This window comes from Colossoma macropomum, unplaced genomic scaffold (assembly GCF_904425465.1).
Source record: "Colossoma macropomum unplaced genomic scaffold, Colossoma_macropomum, whole genome shotgun sequence".
NCBI classification, from domain to species: Eukaryota; Metazoa; Chordata; class Actinopteri; order Characiformes; family Serrasalmidae; genus Colossoma; species Colossoma macropomum.
The window spans coordinates 29223878-29244895 of record NW_023494794.1 but is presented as its reverse complement, the minus strand read 5'-3'; the positions used below and the strand labels follow the sequence as shown (position 1 = coordinate 29244895).

Below are 21018 nucleotides of genomic sequence, written 5' to 3'. Positions count from 1 at the left end.
TCTTCACCATTGATATGATTTCCTTGGTAACACCCAACAGGATTCATGAGCTTGCTTTAATTTAATGTAGTTTAAGGTATTTTAGTGAATAAAGTGATAGTTTTAAATAGTTAATAGTGGAAGCACAAGGTAGGTGTTTCTAATAAAGTGGCCAGTGAGTGGAAGCACAAGGTAGGTGTTTCTAATAAAGTGGCCAGTTAGTGGAAGCACAAGGTAGGTGTTTCTAATAAAGTGGCCAGTTAGAGGAAGCACAAGGTAGGGGTTTCTAATAAAGTGGCCAGTTAGTGGAAGCACAAGGTAGGTGTTTCTGATAAAGTGGCCAGTTAAGGGAAACATAAAGTAGGTGTTTCTAATAAAGTGGCCAGTTAGAGGAAGCACAAGGTAGGTGTTTCTAATAAAGTGGCCAGTTAGTGGAAGCACAAGGTAGGTGTTTCTAATAAAGTGGCCAGTTAGGGGAAACATAAAGTATGTGTTTCTAATAAAGTGGCCAGTTAGAGGAAGCACAAGGTAGGGGTTTCTAATAAAGTGGCCAGTTAGTGGAAGCACAAGGTAGGTGTTTCTGATAAAGTGGCCAGTTAAGGGAAACATAAAGTAGGTGTTTCTAATAAAGTGGCCAGTTAGAGGAAGCACAAGGTAGGTGTTTCTAATAAAGTGGCCAGGGAGCGGAAGCACAAGGTAGGTGTTTCTAATAACGTGGCCAGTTAAGGGAAACATAAAGTAGGTGTTTCTAATAAAGTGGCCAGTTAGAGGAAGCACAAGGTAGGTGTTTCTAATAAAGTGGCCAGTTAGTGGAAGCACAAGGTAGGTGTTTCTAATAAAGTGGCCAGTTAAGGGAAACATAAATTATGTGTTTCTAATAAAGTGGCCAGTTAGTGGAAGCACAAGGTAGGTGTTTCTAATAAAGTGGCCAGTTAGAGGAAGCACAAGGTAGGTGTTTCTAATAAAGTGGCCAGTTAGTGGAAGCACAAGGTGGTGTTTCTAATAAAGTGGCCAGTTAGTGGAAGCACAAGGTATGGGTTTCTAATAAAGTGGCCAGTTAGTGGAAGCACAAGGTAGGTGTTTCTAATAAAGTGGCCAGTTAGTGGAAGCACAAGGTAGGGGTTTCTAATAAAGTGGCCAGTTAGTGGAAGCACAAGGTGGTGTTTCTAATAAAGTGGCCAGTGAGGGGAAACACAAGTTAGGTGTTTCTAATAAATTGGCCAGTTAGGGGAAGCACAAGTTAGGTGTTTCTAATAAAGTGGCCAGTTAGGGGAAGCCTCTATTACTCATTAAACTCCAGCACCAAAGCAGAAACACTATATCAGCTCCTCTGTGTCTCCTTTTATGAACGTGAGTGTATGGAGGCTTCCTGGCAGTGTGACTCAGCTGTTTGGTCATTTCCCGTCTTTCTGAACTCACCTGTCACTGCTGTGTGTGTGTGTGTGTGTGTGTGTGTGTGTTTGTGTGTGTGTGTGTGTGTGTGTGTTATTTAATGGTGTGATGTTACTGTGTGTGTAAAGCTCACTTTGATCTCTCATTCCTTATGCTGGTGACAAACTGGATAACAAATTAGGTGGTTTTCTTGCTCATATGCTTGACCTGAACACGTCCAGTTCTCCTTTTGGACATGTATTTAGTTGGACTGTAAAAACGCGTCTGAAAGTGTTGATTCAACAGCATTGATTTTTCTTAATGTTAGCATTAAAAACAATTAAATAAACATTATTTTTTTACTCCATATAAAGCTTCACAGTCTATTTCTGAACATAAAAGAATCAAATCGAGTTGATTTGTGGTGAAATTCAAGATGAAATGTGCGATGATGCACTGAACCACTTTCTAAAGAATTGAATTTAATTAATATTTGGAAACATTTGAGTCATTTGAATTCTGAACCATTGTTGAATCGATTTCCAGCAAAATTTAAGATGATGCATTGAATCATTTTCAAAATAACTGAATCAAATTCATTTGTGGTGAAATTTAAGATGATGCATTGAATCATTTTCAAAATAACTGAATCAAATTCATTTGTGGTGACATTTAAGATGATGCATTGAATTGTTTCCTATAGAGCCAAATCGGATGATTTGTTATGACGTTTGAGAGATGAAGCACTGAATCATCCACTAAAGAACCAAATCAAAATGATTTGCACAGTAATGTGCGATGATGTGTTGAATCATTTCATAAAGAATCAAATTTTATGGATTTGTGGTGAAATGTGAGATGACACATTAAGTCATTTTCTAAAAAAAATGAATCAGTTTGACTCCTGTTGAAATTTGAGATGATGCATTGAATTATTTTCAAAATAACTGAATCAAATTCATTTGTGGTAGAATTTGAGAGATGAGGCACTGAATCATTTACTAAAGAATCAAATCAAAATGATTTGCAGAGTAATGTGAGGTGATGTGTTGAATCATTTCATAAAGAATCAAATTTTAATGATTTGTGGTGAAATGTGAGATGACACATTAAGTCATTTTCTGAAGAATTGAATCAGTTTGATTCCTGTTGAAATTTGAGATGATGCATTGAATCGCTTTCAAAACAATCGAGTCAAATTGATTTGTGGTGAAATTTGAGATGATGCATTAAATCGTAATTGAATAGAATCGTTAGATCAGAGATTTACACCCCTGATATTTAAGGCTCATCATCACAGCTTTAATGTACTCTAATTTGTTTTACCTCCTCTGTTCTGTTCTGTTCGTTTGCGTCTGTTTTCCCTGGAGGTTCTCACTGATCCTCTGCAGACCCTCTCAGGCCCGCCGTTATGAAATGAAATTTAATCTCAGATTGAGTTAATGTCTCCGTTTCCAGGCTGGGATTTGATTAAAAGACTTTTTATTGGGAGAGGATTGGAAACGTGAGCTGAGAGGCTGCTGGACCCCGACTGTGGTAAAAAATATCCACCTTCTGTTGCGTCTCAGAGATGACCGCCAATCACGGAGCACGCTAAGACCAAACGCTGCTTTCAAGTGCAGCTCAGAGAGACGTTTTCTCTGAGGAGGAGCTGATTCACTCACTTGGTCTGGTTCAGTGTGCTTAATGTCAGAATCAGAATCAGTGGAGTGGCCTGGTTTTGCCAGCTGGTGAGTTGACAGTGCTGTAACTGGACTCTGCTGACGTGCTCTGTCCACACTGTGTGACTGATGCTACGCTCCACTGTTCCACAGCACCCCCACTGCTTTTCTGCCCGTGCTCATCCACAGCCGAGATAAAAACATTAATGTTCTTCATATCATAACCATGACTGTTTTCATTCCTGTTATTTATGAAACTTCCTCCATTCTAATGATGCACACAAAAGCCACTTGAGCACTTGCTCCCCCTTGTGGACAACCTTCAGTCTGCTAAACTGTGTGAGGGCCAGACTTGGCAAAACAGCTGGACAGTGTATGATAACAACATCAAGCACATCGGCCTAAATAAACAGCACCAACGGAAGCCCATCAGAACCTCAGAACCAGCCTGTTCAACAACAACCAGTGCAGCATTCAACACACAACAGTATATCAGTAAATCTATGAAATCTATTGGATGTTGAAAGTCGCGCAAAATTAAATGTCAATATATAAACTTTACAGGAGAAGGAAAAAACATACTCTACTTTAATGAAAGTCAATGGAACCAGACGTCTTTCCAAGTAATTCTGGGTCATTTCTGTTGGTCCATTCATCATGAAATTTACACAAAATGTATAGGACCACAGGTATTTTCAAATTATGTCAAAAACTGAAAAACGGACAAAAATGGAGATACAAGGTGTTGTTTAGACAGCAGCGACATATCAGCAAAAAACGTTCTTAACTTTTAATGTCCGTTGATGTAAAGAGGTTTTATTACAAGTGATTTTGGAGCATCTCTATTGGTCCATATATATAAATGTTAATATATCGTCACCGTCCAAAAATTTCTTTTTTTAGATTTTTAGCTTTCTGCATAATTTTAACAGCAGCTGCCCATTGCATTGTGTGAAAATTTCATAATCAATGGACCAATAGAGATGCTCCAAATATATATATATATATATATATATATACAGATCTTTAGCCACAGAGCTGAAAGATCATAACAACAGTATAATCAAAATTCATACAGCAGTAATTAACAGCATATTGTGGCATCCACCACTGGCTGCAGGAGCACAGGAGGCGTGGTCATGCCAAAAAGCCACATGCAAAGGCTCTTGGGAGGCACCATGCTCCCATTACAAGGAGAGACATCTGTTTCAAATGTTTATGTTGCTTTAGTAAGATGTGATTATGTGTTATGCATGTGATATTGGGCTGTGGGGTAGTTGAGTGCCTGTTCAATAAAAGAGCATTTGCCTGCATACACAGTGTTTCCCTCTGGCTCTTCTTTCTCTGGACGCTACAATATGTTGTGTTTTGGATGCTGGTATGCTGGTCAGCAGCAATGGAAGTTGTTATGCTGGTCACGAGCATAACCAGGATATCGCTGTTGTCGGAAGAAAACCTTGTATCTCCAAAAAGGTAACTTTACAAGAGAAGGAAAAAACCTTCTTTACTTTTAATGTAAGTCAATGGAACCAGACATTTTTCCTAAGTATTCTGGGCTGTTTCTTTTAGCCCATTCATCATGAAATTTACACACAATGTAAAGGGCAACAGGTCCTCTCAGATTATGTGAAAAACTGAAAAATGACAAAAATGGAGATACGACGTTTTCTTCCGACTACAGCGATATGCTGTGTTTTGGATGCTTGTATGCTGGTCAACCAGCATGACCATGCTTGGTGACCAGCCAAAGCAGCACCAGACCAACACTGGACCAGCATAAACCAGCTTAGACCAGTATGGAATGCATGCTGCACTGTGCTGGATTTTTCAGCAGCGTTAGCAGACTGCTAATATAATGCAACTGTAATCACCAAAACTCACCAAGACTAGTCTCTGTGCTGTTTAAACATGATTGTTGACCACTAAACAAGAGCTCTCAGCCATAATGTATCAATGCCTGCTTTTTAACTATGATACTGTTTCTGGTAGCATCTTCACCGAATGCATGACTAGTCAGCTAACTTGCAATTGTGAGCTAATGCTTGCTGCTAACTGTTTGCAAGGCTTAGCCCAGCTATGGGTAAAGCTAGCCTCACATGCAGCCTGGATTATGTTATATATAGCTGGCTGTCTTTGCTAAGTGATGATAACACAAGCAGACATCTGAACATTATTCAGAGAAAGCTAACTTACCAGTAAGCAGTGGTGACGGTGGTGGTCATGGTGATGTTGTGGTGGTCCTCAGTTGCTTTCAGGCTAAAATATCTTGTCAATATAGAAGCCATTTTCATATTTTTGTGTTCGTATTGAACTCATTTTGCTAGTATGACGTTTCATATGAAATCACTCAATGTTTTTCAAAATTTCCTTTTCAGAAAAGTCACATGAATTTCACAGGTGAATGACGTGTGGGTGGCTTTCGCACACTTTACATGTTAAAAGTGTCTTTTTACATGTGTTCACATGGGATCAAACACCTGATTACTTGTAAAAACATGGTTTTTGCACATTTCACATGAAATATATGCAACTTTTCTATGAGACTTTATGCAGCAGCATTGCTTTCCATGGATTAAACAAAGGCCTCAACTCAACAAGGTCACCAATCACTGTGGTTTATTCATTTATAGCTGTCATTTTCTAGTTGTGTTGTTTATTAAAATATACACGATCACCCAAAAGCCAAGCGCAGTGTTTTCTGTGTGCGGTGTTGGTTTTCCTCTCTTGTGTACAGTAACTGTATCATGGCCAGCGTTTTAAGTGTGATATGTAACAGATTAATTAAAGTTGTTAATAGAAATTAAATCTACTCTTTATTACAACAAAAGTGTGCCTGTAGTGGAGCCCAGATCTCCGGCTGCTCGTTAGAAAACACGTCCTTTCCTCCATGTGGGCTGTGAAATGTTCCTGTGACTCCTTATTTTTGAGCATGATCTCACCTCCTCTTCCTCCTCAGAGCGCTGCACTGATGGATTACACCAGTATTTAGAGGTGTTTTGCAGTGTTTTGCACAATGAGGGAATATTAATGGGTCAGTGCAGCATATTTCCTCAGATTTCCTCTATAAAGGCTTAATAACAAGACACAGTATACTTTGAAGTCATGAACGAATATATATATATATATCAGTGGGGTTACAGTAAGTGGTGTTACTCTCATATATATATATATATATATATATATATATATATATATATATATATATATATATATATAACACTTTAATTACAAATTAACATTTATACCATGTTTGTCATCATAATAGTAGAATGAGCTATAACTATTATTATTATTATTATTATTATTATTATTATTCATAAAAGTATTAATAATAATGTTTCATTTATATCCACCATTCTCAAACTGAAAACATTGAAATTAAACATAGTACAACAACAAAAAAGTCAAACAACATAGTAAACATGAGCAAAATCAGTACAGCAGCAGAAGGAGACAGTGACCACACAGTTAAACAAGAGGAAACACCAGACACATCCAGACCCATCAGACACAGAAAGAAGCATGTGTTTGGGACATGCCCAATGGACGTGGACCCCCACAGAGACACAACTGTCCAACAACCCCTCCCCAACACCCCCATGGGTGTGGTGCTGGTATGGGTGTATTAGGCACAGCGGTGTAGCTGGGTTTTTCAGACAGGAGTGACTTTGTGGTCATCACTAATGAAGGACTAGAGGATGGACAACAAACTGTACCTCAGCAGATGAGTCTACAGTCTTTAACTGAACACCAGCAAGGTGGAGCTATAGGAGAGGGGTTTCTGATAAAGTGGCCTGTCTATCGATTTTTCTGTTTATCTGTCTGTCTGTCTGTCTGTCAGTCTATCTAACTATCTATTTATCTGTGTCTGTCTGTCTGTCTATCTGTCCAACAATCTATCTAGCTATGTCTGTCTGTCTATGAGTCTATCTATCTATCCAGCTATCTATCTATCTGCCTGTCAGTCTTTCTATCTAATAATATATCTAGCTCTCTATCTGTCTGTCTGTCTTTCTATCTATCTAGCTGTCTATCTATCTATTTATCTATCTATCTCTGCTGTCTCTCTGTTTCTCTCTCTCTGTCTCTCCCTCTTTCTGTGTGATCAGGTTGTGGGGGGCTGTTCTGGGTGTGGTGGTCTGTTTTTGGCTGCTGTGTTTGTGCTGGGTGTGTATGAGCTGTTCAGCTGTCTCTGCTGCATTCAACACATATCACACATTGCACACACACACACACACACACACACACACACACACCATCTCTACACTACACACAGCGCTTTATGAATTAAAGGGTGGTCTTTGGTTTTTGCGCAGTACTATAAATATTTGCTTCTGATCATGAAAATGTTGCTTCGTTACACAGCAAAGTTTCTCTACCCGTTAAAGGTTTAAACACAAGCCAGGAACCATTTGGGAACCTTGTGTAGATCTCACTCCATTTGGCCAGGCGTTAATATAATGTGGAGAAAATGTATCTGGACATAATCTGGATATAAAATACCCCAAAAGTCTGTCGACTCCAGCGTTTCTATTGAAATGAAGGTGTTAATAGTGAGTCTGTGCTGCAGTAACAGCCTCGACTCTTTTGGGAAGACTCTAGATGTTGGCTGTGAGGAGTTGATTGAGCATTAGTGAGGTCAGGTTCTGGATCACTCAGTTCTGGATCACTCCAACTCATCCCAAAGGTATTGGATGGAACTCCATCACTCCAGACAACACAGCTCCACTGCTCCACAGCCCAATGCTGGGGGGGGCTTTATACCCCTCTAGCCCACACTTGGCACTGGGCATGGTTACCTTAGGCTCATGTGTAGCTGCTCCAGAGCATCCTATTCTACTGGTCAGTGCTTTTCTATGAAGATTATACAAGCTGTGTCAGCTTTTCAGACCTTAAACTATCTGAATTCACTCTTCAGAAGGACTGTCTGGATACTTTTGGTCAGACGGTGTGATTAGTAGTGTAAATATTCTCCATTACTTTCACTCCCAGTAAACCTGACTCTCTTTATCCACTCAGAACAGGTTGTTATCTCTGCCTGATACACAAATATCCACCTCCACTCCACCGCGGTGTAATGGAGAACTAAACACACCCTGCGGCTCTTCCATTTAAACACACTCTGATGAGTTTCCTCCACCCTGGACCCCAGGGACCTGCTGGAGATACGGCTGTTCAGTGTTTAATTTCATTAATACATCACTGTCTTTTTTTTTCTTTGTTCCATTTTACTTGGTCAGTCCCTGAAGGAACAGTTCTGTGGCTTCAGTATTAAGAGTAGCTTCAGTTCCACAGATGCCTGACAAATAGACAATTGGACGTTGGACAGTTAGCTAGCGAGCTAACTCTCAGATAGGAGACAGTTTTGGGCCGAGTTTTGCTTACTTACACAACCTTTGGTTGTCTACCAAGCAGATGTTAGGCAGGAGGGCCAGAATAGGGCCAGATCCTGGACAGCTTCATACAGTTCCATCTCGTGTCTATATTTGTGGGCCAAATCTGGCATGGATGTTGTGGTCCAGCAATGTATTTGGGCCAATTTTGGGCCACATCCATTAGTTCTACTCACTTTACAGCACGTGGGCCAAATCCGGACTGAGGATGCAGCCATTAACTGGGCCAGAACAAAAACAAAAACAAAGATGTGGCAAATTTTGCTAACACCTGATGTTAATGACTAGCTAGGCCTTCAGTTCAGCCTATATACCCAGGTCATTCATATATATATATATATTCTTATAATCTATATATTCTTGTTCTTTAGTTAAAGAGACTGGTTCTATGTAGAAAAGTATGTTCTATATAGAAACATTCATTGCCTAAATGGTTATTTGCATGGAACCAAAAAGGGTTCTTCTATTGAATACAAGCTTGACATCATAACAACAGTCTGAAGAACTATTTCACCATGCAAAGAACTATTCAAGCATGAAATGGCTCTATATGGAACTCATGGTTCTAAATAGAACCGTTCCATTACCATCTTTTTTAAGAATGTGCAAATATTTCCAGAATTGAAGGTACTGAAGGTGGACTGTAGAGGGTCCCACACCAATATGGTAATATGAGCCAATCAAAGCCATTATTTGTATACAGCTGGTTAAACTGGATAAAAAGCAGTTTCGTAACAGATGCTTACATGTGTAAACGTTTGGGTTCTGGGTCTTTTGTATCCAGGAATAGAATACATTTTTCCTGGACAGACAGTCCAGGAAAGTCCTGGACGGGTGGCGACCCTGCAGGGACCTTTCCTGCCCAAGCTGAGGCTCAGCCTGTGGAGCTGCATCTGCAGACTGCCGCATAAATCCGTCTCCGATAGAGAGACAGAAATCTGATTTGCATCACTGCTGCTTTTCCCATGTTACATGTAAATCTACGGAATTCTGTGTCTGGAATTTGGCTGTGCAGCACTGATGTAGTTCTGTTCTGCTGTTGTGATAATACTCTGGATCTCATCTGTGTAGCAGCCCCAGCTGAGTAATGGTCAACTCAAGGCCTGATGATCCATTAAGATTTATTGCCTCCAGTTCCATGAATTCACTGTAAGAGCTAGAATAAAACAACAGAAAGCAAAGGAGTTTGTAACCATCAGTTTCACAATCGGCAAAAAATGAGATATTTTGGAAAAGCATGTTTCATTTCTTGAGACTTATCATAAAACACAAGCGAGACGTTGCATTTGTATTAAAGACAGTTCACAGTCTCCTAAATAAGATAAACTTAATACCACCCAGCGCTGCTTAATGCCACAAAACACAACACATCTAACACAATTCACAGACTAAACAACAGAAACAGAAACCAATACAACAGTTTGACTTTTGAGTATTTAAAAAATTAAGAAACACTAAGGCTGGGAATTCACGAGAAAACAGGCTTAATGCCGATTTATGCGTCTGCGTTGATTTGGTAAATTGAGGATGCATTTTGTTTGTTCCAACTCAAACCTCAAAAAATAGTGATAAAAGTTGTCACAGCAAGAAGGGCCTGGGTTCGATTCCCCAGCCGGGTGACCAGGGTCTTTTCTGTGTGGCTGTGCATGTTGTCCTCGTGTCTACATGGGTTTCCTCTGGGCATTCTGGTCCAAAGTCAGGCTGACTGGACACTGGGTGTGTGTGTGTCTGTGTCTGTCTGCCCTGTAATGGACTGGCAGCCTGTCCAGGGTGTTTCCTGCCTTCCACCCAGTGACTGCTGGGAGCGGCCCAGAGGGATAAGCGGCTTAGGTAACGTGTGTGTGGTTGTACCTGTAAGTTGGGGAACTGGGAGGGCAGGAATGTTTCTTTATTTTATGCTGACCAGACCAGGTCAAAACAGTATGTCTTTAACATATTCATCATGCTTGCTGTAATCTCAGCTAGTAATGGAGTAATATGGTTGAAACAAAATGGTTAAATTCTTGAAACACCTTATAGAAAATTATCCAATCAGGATTTCTTTCTCTGTGGTATCTTGGTAGATGCAGCTAAGTGAGCTCTCCCATTGGTTAGGACTTCAGGAGCTGGACTAGATTAACTACCAACATAACACTGTTGTTGGAAACCTCATATCTCCAAAAAGGTAACTTTACAGGAGAAGGAAAAAACATACGTTACTTTTAATGTAAGTCAATGGAACCAGAGTTTTTTCTATATCATTTTAGGCCGTTTCTTTTAGTCCAATCATCATGAAATTTACTTATAACATAAAGGGTAACAGGCATTTTCAAATTATGTAAAAAACTGAAAAACATCAAAAATGGAGATACGAGGTTTTCTTCCAACAACAACGATAATTAGAAAGTGACAGAGGAATCAACAAATCATGCTTTGATTTGCAATGAGCGGTAAAAAGGTCACTTTAGTCTTTCTGGAGGTTCTAGAAACTTCAAATGTCTGTGTTTAATCTAGAATGGCCAAAAAATTTTCATTTTGAGAGCTAACATACCATTAGGAAACCATAGGGGTGCTAGTAGAAGATTATATCTAATGTAGCAGCCTTTTTTTCTTGTTTTTGACCAAGTTTTAAAATTAATGACCCAAAATGAACACCTAGCTCTAATACTGACTGTTCACCACTGACACACAGACTGACTTTCATAAGAACATGATCAGTCTGGATCAGCGGTTCCCTCATCTGTTTATCTTTATCATCATCTGTTCCTTGTTACTGTATCTTTATGCTTCTCATCTGTTTGTCTTCTCATGTCAGCTCCGTCACTGAATATGCATTCTTTCTTCTTTCTTTCGCACGCGTATATACACACGCAAGTACCTCCTCTACGGTGTATGGTCCCATATGGACGTCCATGTGTCCCTCTCATGTTAACGCAGCCCCTGTAGAGCTCCCATACACCCTCACTGAGGAGAACAGAGAGCGAGTTTAATCCTCCCACACATCAGCCTTACGCTATCAGCTGGAGGAGCAGACCAGCCAGAGTGGGCAACAGTCCAACTGACCACACAGCACAAAGCTCAGCCTGTGTGTGCTACTCACACACGCACACACACACACACACACACACACACACACACACACACACACACACTCACACACACACGTATACAGAAATTTTATTGTTCTTTGAAAAATAAATTTGTTGCCAAAAACATGTTCCAAAAAAGTTGGGACGGGGGCCTGTTCACCACTGTGTTTCATCACCTCTTCTTTAACAACACTCTGTAAGCGTTTGGGAACTGAGGAGACACTGCTGTAGTTTAGAAAGTGAAATGTTTTCTCATTTTTGTTTCATACAGGATTTCAGCTGCTCAACAATTTGGGGGCTTATTTGTCATATGATTCATTTCATATTGTGCCAAATGTTATCAGTGGTGACAGGTCTGGACAGCAGGCAGGTCAGTTTAGCACCCAGACTCTTTTAATACGGAGCAATGCTGTTGTAATACACGCAGAATGTGGTTTGACATTGTCTTACTGAAATAATCAAGGCCTTCTCTGAAAAAGACGTCGTCTGGATGGCAGCTTATGTTGCCAAAACATGTATATATCGTTCAGCATTAATGCCGCCTTCACAGATGTTCGCATCACCCATGCCATGTGCACAATAACAAGCTGAGTGGTCTTTAGCCCGGAGGACACAGTGTCCATGATTTCCAAAAAGAATTTCAAATGTTGATTTGTTGGACCACAGGAAACTTTTCCACTTCCTCTCAGTCCATTTTAAATGAGCTCAGGCCCAGAGAAGGTGGCAGCATTTCTGGATCCAGTTTATGTACAGTTTCTTCCTTGTGTTTTAGAGTTTTAGTTTGCATTTGTGGATGCAGCAACAGACAGAAAAGCAAAAGTTCTTTGCTATGTTATGTTTAGAAACGTTCTTCTTGAATTGTTGCACTATTTGATGGTGCAGTCTTTCACAGAGTGGTGAACTCCTCCTCATCTTTACTTCTGAAAGACTCCGCCTCTCTGAGAGGCTCTTTTATACCCAATCATGTTACTGACCTGTGGCCAATTAACCACCAGGTGTTTTTTTTAGCATTACACAACTTTACCAGCCTTTTGGTGCCCCCGTCCCAACTTCTTTGGATGTTGTTTTGGATTTGGGTTACATATATATATATATATATATATATATATATATATATATATATATATATATATATATATAAAAGAACATATAGATAAACGTACAAATACATTTGCATACTATATATGTAATATGCATACTATATAATTATCACATCTAGTCTTTAACGTAATATGCATAATGTATATGGGATTGTTATTATTACATATAGGTACATGCAGGTTTTGCATATATATCATCACATATATTATTCCATATAAGTACTTGTAAATGTGTGTATGTGTGTGTGTACCAGACGACTAATCACACAGCACTGCTGTTTACTCTGTCCTTTTCAGTTCTCACTCTTGGGAAAGTCTGAGCTTTCAGGTTCTTCTGTGCTTCAAGGTCTTTGAACTGAGGCCACAGATGAATGAAATGATAAAAGAAGGTCATGCTTTGTGTTCAGAACACAATGGAACTCCACACACTGGCTAAAGCAGAGCTTCTGATCTGTTTCAGACCTTCAGCCCTGTAACCCTGCAGAGAACCAGCCAGGTGATCAGGTACCGGAAATCTGAGCCATATCTATCAGATCTGAGCGCATGTTTATCAGCTTCAGGGTTACGTTTCTGATTACGTTCCCTCTCCAGATACAGAACAAAGAAAACCTGGCTAAGAGGACTCAGACTTCAGTGAAGAACCTCAGCTCCTGTGTTACACCGAGGTGGACAGTAAAACTGACCTAAAGTCAGATCTTGTTGTGTCTATCTTGTTGTGAGTTTGGGCACCAATAAAGGAAAAGTCTTCCTCTCATCTGTGGGCCTTGGAAGTTCTCAGCAAGCCCAGAGAACATCGAGCCAACGTTCCTCAACAGAGACGAACAAACCCAAGCCAGTGAGGGCTGGAGTCTCTAGAAGGTTCTCCTACATTCATACCTGCTCATTTAGGATGTTATTCTTGGAACATTTTAAAGCCAAATGTGTTTGATGGAGAATTCGGGTGTTTTTTGAAGAATGTTGCTGTTTGGTAGGAGAATGTGTGGAGAATTGGTAGGACAGTGATGGTGTTTGATGGACAATGTTGGAGAATGATGGATAGAGAATTTTGCTGTTTGATGGAGAGTGATGGTGTTTGATGGAGAATGATGGTGTTTGGTGGAGAATGATGGTGTTTGATGGCGAATGATGGTGTTTGGTGGAGAATGATGGCATTTGTTGGGGTATGATAGTGTTTGGTGGAGAATGATGGTGTTTGTTGAAGAATGATGGATGGAGAATGATGGTGTTTGAAAGAAAATGATGGTATTTGAAGTAGAATACTGGTGTTTTGTGGGGTATGATGGTGTTTGGTGGAGAATGATGATAAAGGGCAGAGCAGGGAGAGAGCTTCACTTCCAACACACACCTGGACTCACATTCTACTGTCACTACACCTGGATGAGAGAGAGAGAGAGAGAGAGAGAGAGAGAGAGACAGACAGAAAGAGAGAGAGAGACTTCCCTTCTCTCTCTCTCTGTCCTCCTTTCTCTCTCTATCCTCCCCTTCTCTCTCTACCCTTCTCTTTTTTCTCTCTCTATCCTCCTCTCCTCTCTCTACCCTTCTCTTTTTTCTCTCTCTATCCTCCCCTTCTCTCCACCCTTCCTCTCTCTCTCTCTCGTTTCCTTCTCTCTCTCTCTCTCTCTCTCTCTCTCCTCCCCTTCTCTCTGCCTCCCTCTTCTATCTGTCTTGTTCTCTCTCTTTCTCTCCGTTATCAATAAGGACATCAGCTCCTTTTTACTGCCAACACTACTCCTTCACTGACCAGATAAAGCATTTCTTCTGTAAGAGAGAGAGAGAGAGAGAGAGAGAGAGAGAGAGAGAGAGAGAGAGAGGTGTGGGGCTAATGCCTTTAGCTCCTCTGAACAATGAATGGAAAAACTGCTGTCCGTCTCGAACTGTACACCTCCTCTAGGCGGATGACGTCATCCATGAACCGCGTAAACTCCGGTTTGTCACTAAACGGTTGTGTGTGTGTGTGTGTGTGTATGTGTGTGCGTGCTCGCGCATGAGCCTAGGCGGCGCTAGGACCACGCGGGCACTTAACCGGCAAGGCAGCACCGGCAGACAAAGGCACGGAGAGCAGGCTCGCGCTCCTGCAGCATCCACACCCACCCTCACACACTCACACACACTCACACTCACTCAGTCAGTCAGTCACACACGCTCCGCGTGCAACAGCGCTGGGGTAAGTACCGCACCCGGGGCACTCCGTACAGGAACGGGGGTGAAAAAGGGGGAAAGACAGGAGGCGCGCGCTCGAATCTCAGTAACGCTATTTTTGGTGAATGTTACCTGCTGAAGGTGTTGGGGTGTTGGGGTTGTGGTGGGAGGGGTGGGGATGGGGGGCGGGGGGGCTTTATTACAGCGCGAGACCCGCAGGTGGGAGCGATTCCACTAAAACATTCACTGTATTCATTCATCCCTGACTTCTTTAATGCATTTAAAAGTCTTTTTTAACAGACATTAAATCGAATTTTGACAGTATGAAAGTTTTATTTTCCATCCTCTGCAGCTCGAAATAACGCAAACAGCGCATCTGAATCTGATTAAAACGTTTAAATCGGCTTCTAAAGTTTGTATCCGCTCGCGTTTGGGTTTAAATTGACAGAGTGGGGATTTTTGCTGGGGCGTGTGTGCGCGCGCGCTTGCTTGTGTGTGCGCGTGCCAGCCCCAGCCTCTCAATTGCTGTAGTGCAGCTCGCGCCGGTGCTGTACAATGGAACGAACGCGATTTGAATTCGAACTGAGGAGGGAGTAACGGTCATAACGGCCATAACGGTCGTTAACGGCTTTTTAACCGTCATTTCTGTCAGATTTCCTTTAAAAAGGGGCGTTTTTGCTGTAGAAAAGTGTGAATTTGATGGTGTTTTGGTTAAATATCGATTCATTTGAGGAGCCAAAGAGTTTAAAACGCTCTGCTGAGGTAAACTGAGGGCGGTGGGGTCATTTTACAGCTAAACTGTGTGGCCACCTCATTGTAAAGGTGAAGGCCTGCTGGGGGGAGAGGCTACTGAAGATGTTTCTGGACTTATGACACAATAATATATATATATATATATATATATATATATATATATATATATATATACATATATATCCCTTCAAAAGAGCCCAAAGCTGATCTGGCTGCTGAGGTTAAAGGTCACTGCAGTGTTTCTTCATCCTGATCTCCATCTGCTTCATCTGTATCGATACGCTCGATTAGCTCAGACCATCATCTCAACACGCCTCCCTGAACTTAGAGGAGACCACAGACTCACCCACTCTGAGCTCACTTAGAGTAGAAGTCAATGGGCAGATGCTTTAAAGGGAGAGTTGGGTTTGGTGCAGCACATTGACAGAAGACCTTGGAAATACCATAAACACACACTAGTGTGTGTGTGTGTGTGTGTGTGTGTGTGTGTGTGTGTGTTAGCATAGTAACCTGAGCAGCACTGTTGCTAGTAATGGTGTTAGCTGCTGGTGGGAGTGCGCTAGCAGTGAGAGTGATGGACTGGAACCAGTGGCGTGTGACACCAGGAAACATGCTGAGACAATAGACCTCCTGGATGACGTAGTAGTGGGGGGCTGGTGTGTGTGTGTGTGTGTGTGTGTGTGTGATTTAGCACTGTCCATTAGCTGAGCAGATGGGTGTATGGCCGGCCCCTCTGTCAGCTGTGAGGCAGCAAGGCTAATTCCCTGCTCAGCGTCACTGGATGCCACTCATTGGGCGTGGGAGGGGTGCCGGGGGTTGGAGTGGGTGGGGAGGGTTCATGTAAGGCGAGTCATGACTACCAAGGCACTGTCTGCCATAAACGTTTATAATCCCATATGGATGTGTGGCCATATATACACATATCATAACAGGTCAGGCAAGAATTTTTCAGTTTTTGACATCATTATAAAGTGTCTGTTGCTCTTTACATTGTGTGTAAATTTCATGATAAACAGACCAAAAGAAACGGCCCAAAATGACTTGGAAAGATGTCTGGTTCCATTGACTTACATTAAAAGTGAAGTATGTTTTTTCCTTCTCCTGTAAAGTTACCATGTTGGAGATACAAGGTTTCGTTCCGACAACAGAGATATGTGTAACTTTCATTAATTTCATGTTTTAATGCTTTTACTGCATAGCTTATAATCTGCATGTATCAAGAGTTATGTAGCTATTATGCTTACATACCTTTAATGTAAGTCAATGGAACCAGAATTTTTTCCTAGTAATTTAATTTTCGGGCCGTTTCTTTTGGTCATGAAATGTACACACAATGTAAAGAACAACAGGTACTTTCAAATTATGTCAGAACAACAGCAACAGAAGTATGTTTAACCTTCAATAATTTCATGTTTTAATAGTTTATAATGTGCATGTATTTAGAGTTATGTAGCTATTATACTAATGTTCACTTCACTGGGACGTATGTGGAAAAAACAAAGAATGAATATTATGTAAATTGCAGTTTTTTTATGAGTAATTTATGAGTAATATATGCCATCTGTCACTATCTATAATTATAATGTCTTCTATCATATATTGTTCATTATATGAGTTACATGTCGCTGCTGTCAGAACAAAACCTGGTATCTCCAAAATGGTAACTTTACAGGAGAAGGAAAAAACATACTCTACTTTTAATGTAAGTCAATGGAACCAGATTTTTTTCCAAGTAATTTTGGGCTGTTTGTTTTGGTCCATTCATCATGAAATTTACACACAATGTAAAGAGCAGCAGACATTTTCAAATTATGTCAAAAACTGAAAAATGTAAAAAATTGAGATACGAGGTTTTGTCCTGACAGCAGTGATATATGTTTGTAGCCTATATGTTGATGTGTTGATTTGAAAATGGCCAATTATAAATAAGTTGGCATACATGTATCATATATATGTCACATAAGTTGGATGAAAGGTAAATCATAATATGATAATATGAGTCACTAATTTGAAACCCATATGTTGCCATATATCAGGTTTCTATATGGGATGTATGTGTAGTATTTATAGGTGAATACTAGCATTAGCGCTAGCTTTAGGCTTTCTAAATGACCAAAAGCTGATAAAGTTTAGGGGCGTTTAGCATAAACACATACCACACGGGCGGCGCCCCAGTACGATACCCTGAAATGACTTATGTTTGTGTATAAGCAGGTTGATCATTTTCTGAAGTAATCAAACACATTTAGTGGTGTTGAGGTCTGGACTCTGGGGTGGTCAGTCCATTGTTCAGCTTCTTTGTTTGATGTGTCCGTCTCCTTTTCTCAGTGAGGTTCTTCTTGACAGCTACACATCCTTTCAGACCCACAGCGCTGAGTCGTCTTCCCACAGTGGAAGGATGGACAGAAACACCTGTGGATGTTTTCAGATCTGAAGCAGCTTGATTTTCTCCTCTCTCTCAAAGATGAAAGCTTTAAGTGCTGTTTATCTGACGGGGGCAGTTTTGGGGTCGACCAGCTCTTCCAGGTGGTTGTTAGGAGACACATTTTCTCTGGAGCTTTTAATCAGTTTTTGAACTGATTTTGGAAACATTTAGCTTCTTTCATCTCCTTTTTAGGCAAGTGGATTGTCTAATATACACTTTAGAAAAAGATGGTTCTTCAAGAGATGGTTCTTTCCATTTGCATGCTTAAAGGGTTTTTGCATGGTGAAGTGGTTCTTCAGTCTGATGGAAAATGTACTGTAGATGGTTCTGCATAGAACTTTTTTGAAAAGGGTTCTTTATGGCACCAAAAAGTTCTTCTATTTTTACGACATCAAGCTTGTAACAACAGAACCATTTTTGGTGCGATATAGAACCCTTTTCGAAAAGATTCTATATAGAACCATCTACAGCAGATTCTCCATCAGTCTGTTGAACCCTTTCATGATGCAGTGTTCAGTGTTCTATATAGAAGCATTTTTTTTTTTTACAAAAGAACCCTTGAAGAACCATCTTTAATGAAGAACCATCTTTAAGTGTGAAGGTTGACATTGTAACTATAGAAAAACCCTTTTTTGGTGCTATACAGAACCCTTTCCAAAAAGGTCCTATGCAGAACCATATACAACACGTTGTCCCTCAGTCTGACTGTTCAATGTTCTATATAGAACAATTATTTATTTTTTTTTTTTACTAAAGAACCCTTGAAGAACCATCTTTAATAAAGGACCATCTTTTCTTAAGTGTGACATAGTAACTGTAGAACTATGCAGAACCGTATACAACACATTCTCCATCAATCTGAGCTTTAAGTTTAAAGGCTGTTTATCTGATAGGGGCAGTTTAGGTGTCTACCAGGTCTTCCAGGTGGTTGTTAGGAGCCACATTTTCTCTGTAGCTTTTAATCTCCCTTTCAATCACTTATTTTCCTTCGACTTTCTCTTTCCTCATGCAAGTGGATTATCTCATATCTAATCTCACAAATATTTCCAGAAAAAGGAAATTAAGTAAGCGAAGGGGGTCTCTTACTTTTGCACAGTGCAGTGTGTGCACGTGTTTGACTTCAGGCTAGCTGGCTTTTGTTGTCTCAGTGCTCGGTGTCATTTTCAGGTGTTAGTATACAGTTCTGTGAGTCATAGCGTAGCTTTGTCATGCTAGCGTGTGTGTGAGTGTGTGTGAGTGTGTGTGTGACTGTGTGTGTGAGTGTGTGAGTGTGTGTGTGTATGTGTGTGAATGTGTGTGTGTGAGTGTGTGTGTGTGTGTGTGACTGTGTGTGTGAGTGTGTGTGTGTGTGTGTGTGACTGTGTGTGTGTGTGTGTGTGACTGTGTGTGTGAGTGTGTGTGTGTGTGTGTGTGTGTGTGAGTGTGTGTGTGTGTGTGTGACTGTGTGTGTGAGTGTGTGTGTGTGTGTGTGTGACTGTGTGTGTGTGTGTGTGTGTGTGTGTGTGTGTGTGTGAGTGTGTGTGTGTGATGCTGTGGGGAAGGATCCAGTCTTTAATTGGAAAAGCTGCTGCAATCCCTGCAGGCAGTCTAGCTGGACGCTGGCCCGGGCATAAATGCCACACGCTGCCCTGTCCAAACGCCACCACCACCGCTAATGCTAACCGCTAACTGCTAATCAGCCACACAGGCAGACAAAGTCACAGCTAGCCGCCGCGAGCCGCTAGCGCCAGCGCTTTCAGACTCACGCAGGCTCTCCAAGGTCGAACTGGTAGCCTTTATTTTGGTAAAATTCCTCGGATGAACAGAGAAAAGGTATCAGGAGGAGGTTTTCATCTCGGCGAAACGCGACGGCGGGCTTGATTTTGTGACATTAGCGTTTAGCCGAGAGATGCGACACGTGGCTCTTTGTTTGAGGGCGAAATGGAAAAATACAGGGGGAGTGGATTTAGGGAAGGGTGCGAATCTCGTTCTCTGTCTCTCTCTCTCTCTCTCTCTGTCTCTGTCTCTGTGTCTCTCTCCCCTGTTTTTTCAGGTAGACTGTGTTTACGTTGGTGGGCATTAAAAGGTCAGGCAGTCAGACGGAGCTAGCGCGCTGAAATCCCATCATTAGAGGCTAAAGATAGTGCAGAAGCTTTGCTTTATGTGCTAATTAAGGATGTAATTAAGGTCTGATCACGACGGGTGGCGGACACACACACACACACACACACACACAATACCTGATAGACTGTTCACAAAGAAACCCGTCTGGGCCTGTAACCCGTCCCAGAAAGGCCACATACACCTGCCATGACCTTAACAATACACCCTTAAAATTTGTTTTTTCAAGGGTTCTTTAGTAAAGACAAAGGTTCTATATAGAACCATGTACACTCAAAGAACCATTTGAATGCCTAAATGGTTCTTTGCATGGTGAAATGGTTCTTTAGATTGATGAAGAATGTGTTGTATATGGCTCTATATATCACCAAAAAGGGTTCCTTTATAGTTACAAGCTTGACATCATGACAATAGCAGAACCTTTTTTGGTGCTATAGAACCATATACGACACGTTCTCCATCAATCCGAAGAACCATTTCACCATGCAAAGAACACCTGGGCATGCAAAGGTAAAATTTTCTTTACTAAGGAATCCTTGAAGAACTATCTTTGTATTGTATTACATATATATATATATATATATATATACAGACAGATCTGTGAATTTATTTGCTCAGAGAAAAACACTGATATTAGAATAAATAGAAATAATATTAGTATAATAAATAGTGTGTCAGTGAGTCATCAATCAATACTTCAATATGTTAAATCAGGAGCTGCTGATGGACGAATCTCTGTGATGTCTAGAGGCGTCCAGGAGAAATCTGGAACCAAAATAGCTTAAAAAAATCAACTAATTCTTTGAAAACAATTAATTCTTGTTATTTTTGTCCTCTATTTGTGCTTTTTTTATTTATTCTAATGATTAATTGTGCTGTACAAGTTTTTTGACCCATTCATTTGATATGGTGCCACAGAACTTAGAGGACAAATGGACCAAAGAATATTTGTATATCTCACACACCGCTGTGTGCAGAAGTTTTGGTCAAATTCAATGTTGTTGTTGATTTTCTGAGCGTAAATAAGAC

At 40.8% G+C, this 21018-nt stretch overlaps 2 protein-coding genes across 3 annotated transcripts in view; both read left to right on the top strand.

The window, feature by feature from the left end:
- LOC118814616 (RNA-binding protein 25-like) overlaps positions 1–21018 on the top strand; it is a gene marked incomplete at its 5' end in the record, with an annotated part of 36301 nt that overhangs the window by 2694 nt on the left and 12589 nt on the right. The window contains 1 exon segment of the mRNA XM_036580313.1: positions 14350–14383. Coding sequence (XP_036436206.1) covers positions 14350–14383 — 34 coding nt within the window.
- The window catches only part of LOC118814899 (neuronal migration protein doublecortin-like), an 82956-nt gene continuing 76583 nt past the window's right edge, over positions 14646–21018 (top strand). For both annotated transcript variants that reach the window (XM_036580770.1, XM_036580769.1), the window contains exon 1: positions 14646–14736. The gene's annotated coding sequence lies outside the window, so the exon portion shown is untranslated. The remainder of the gene's footprint in view (positions 14737–21018) is intronic.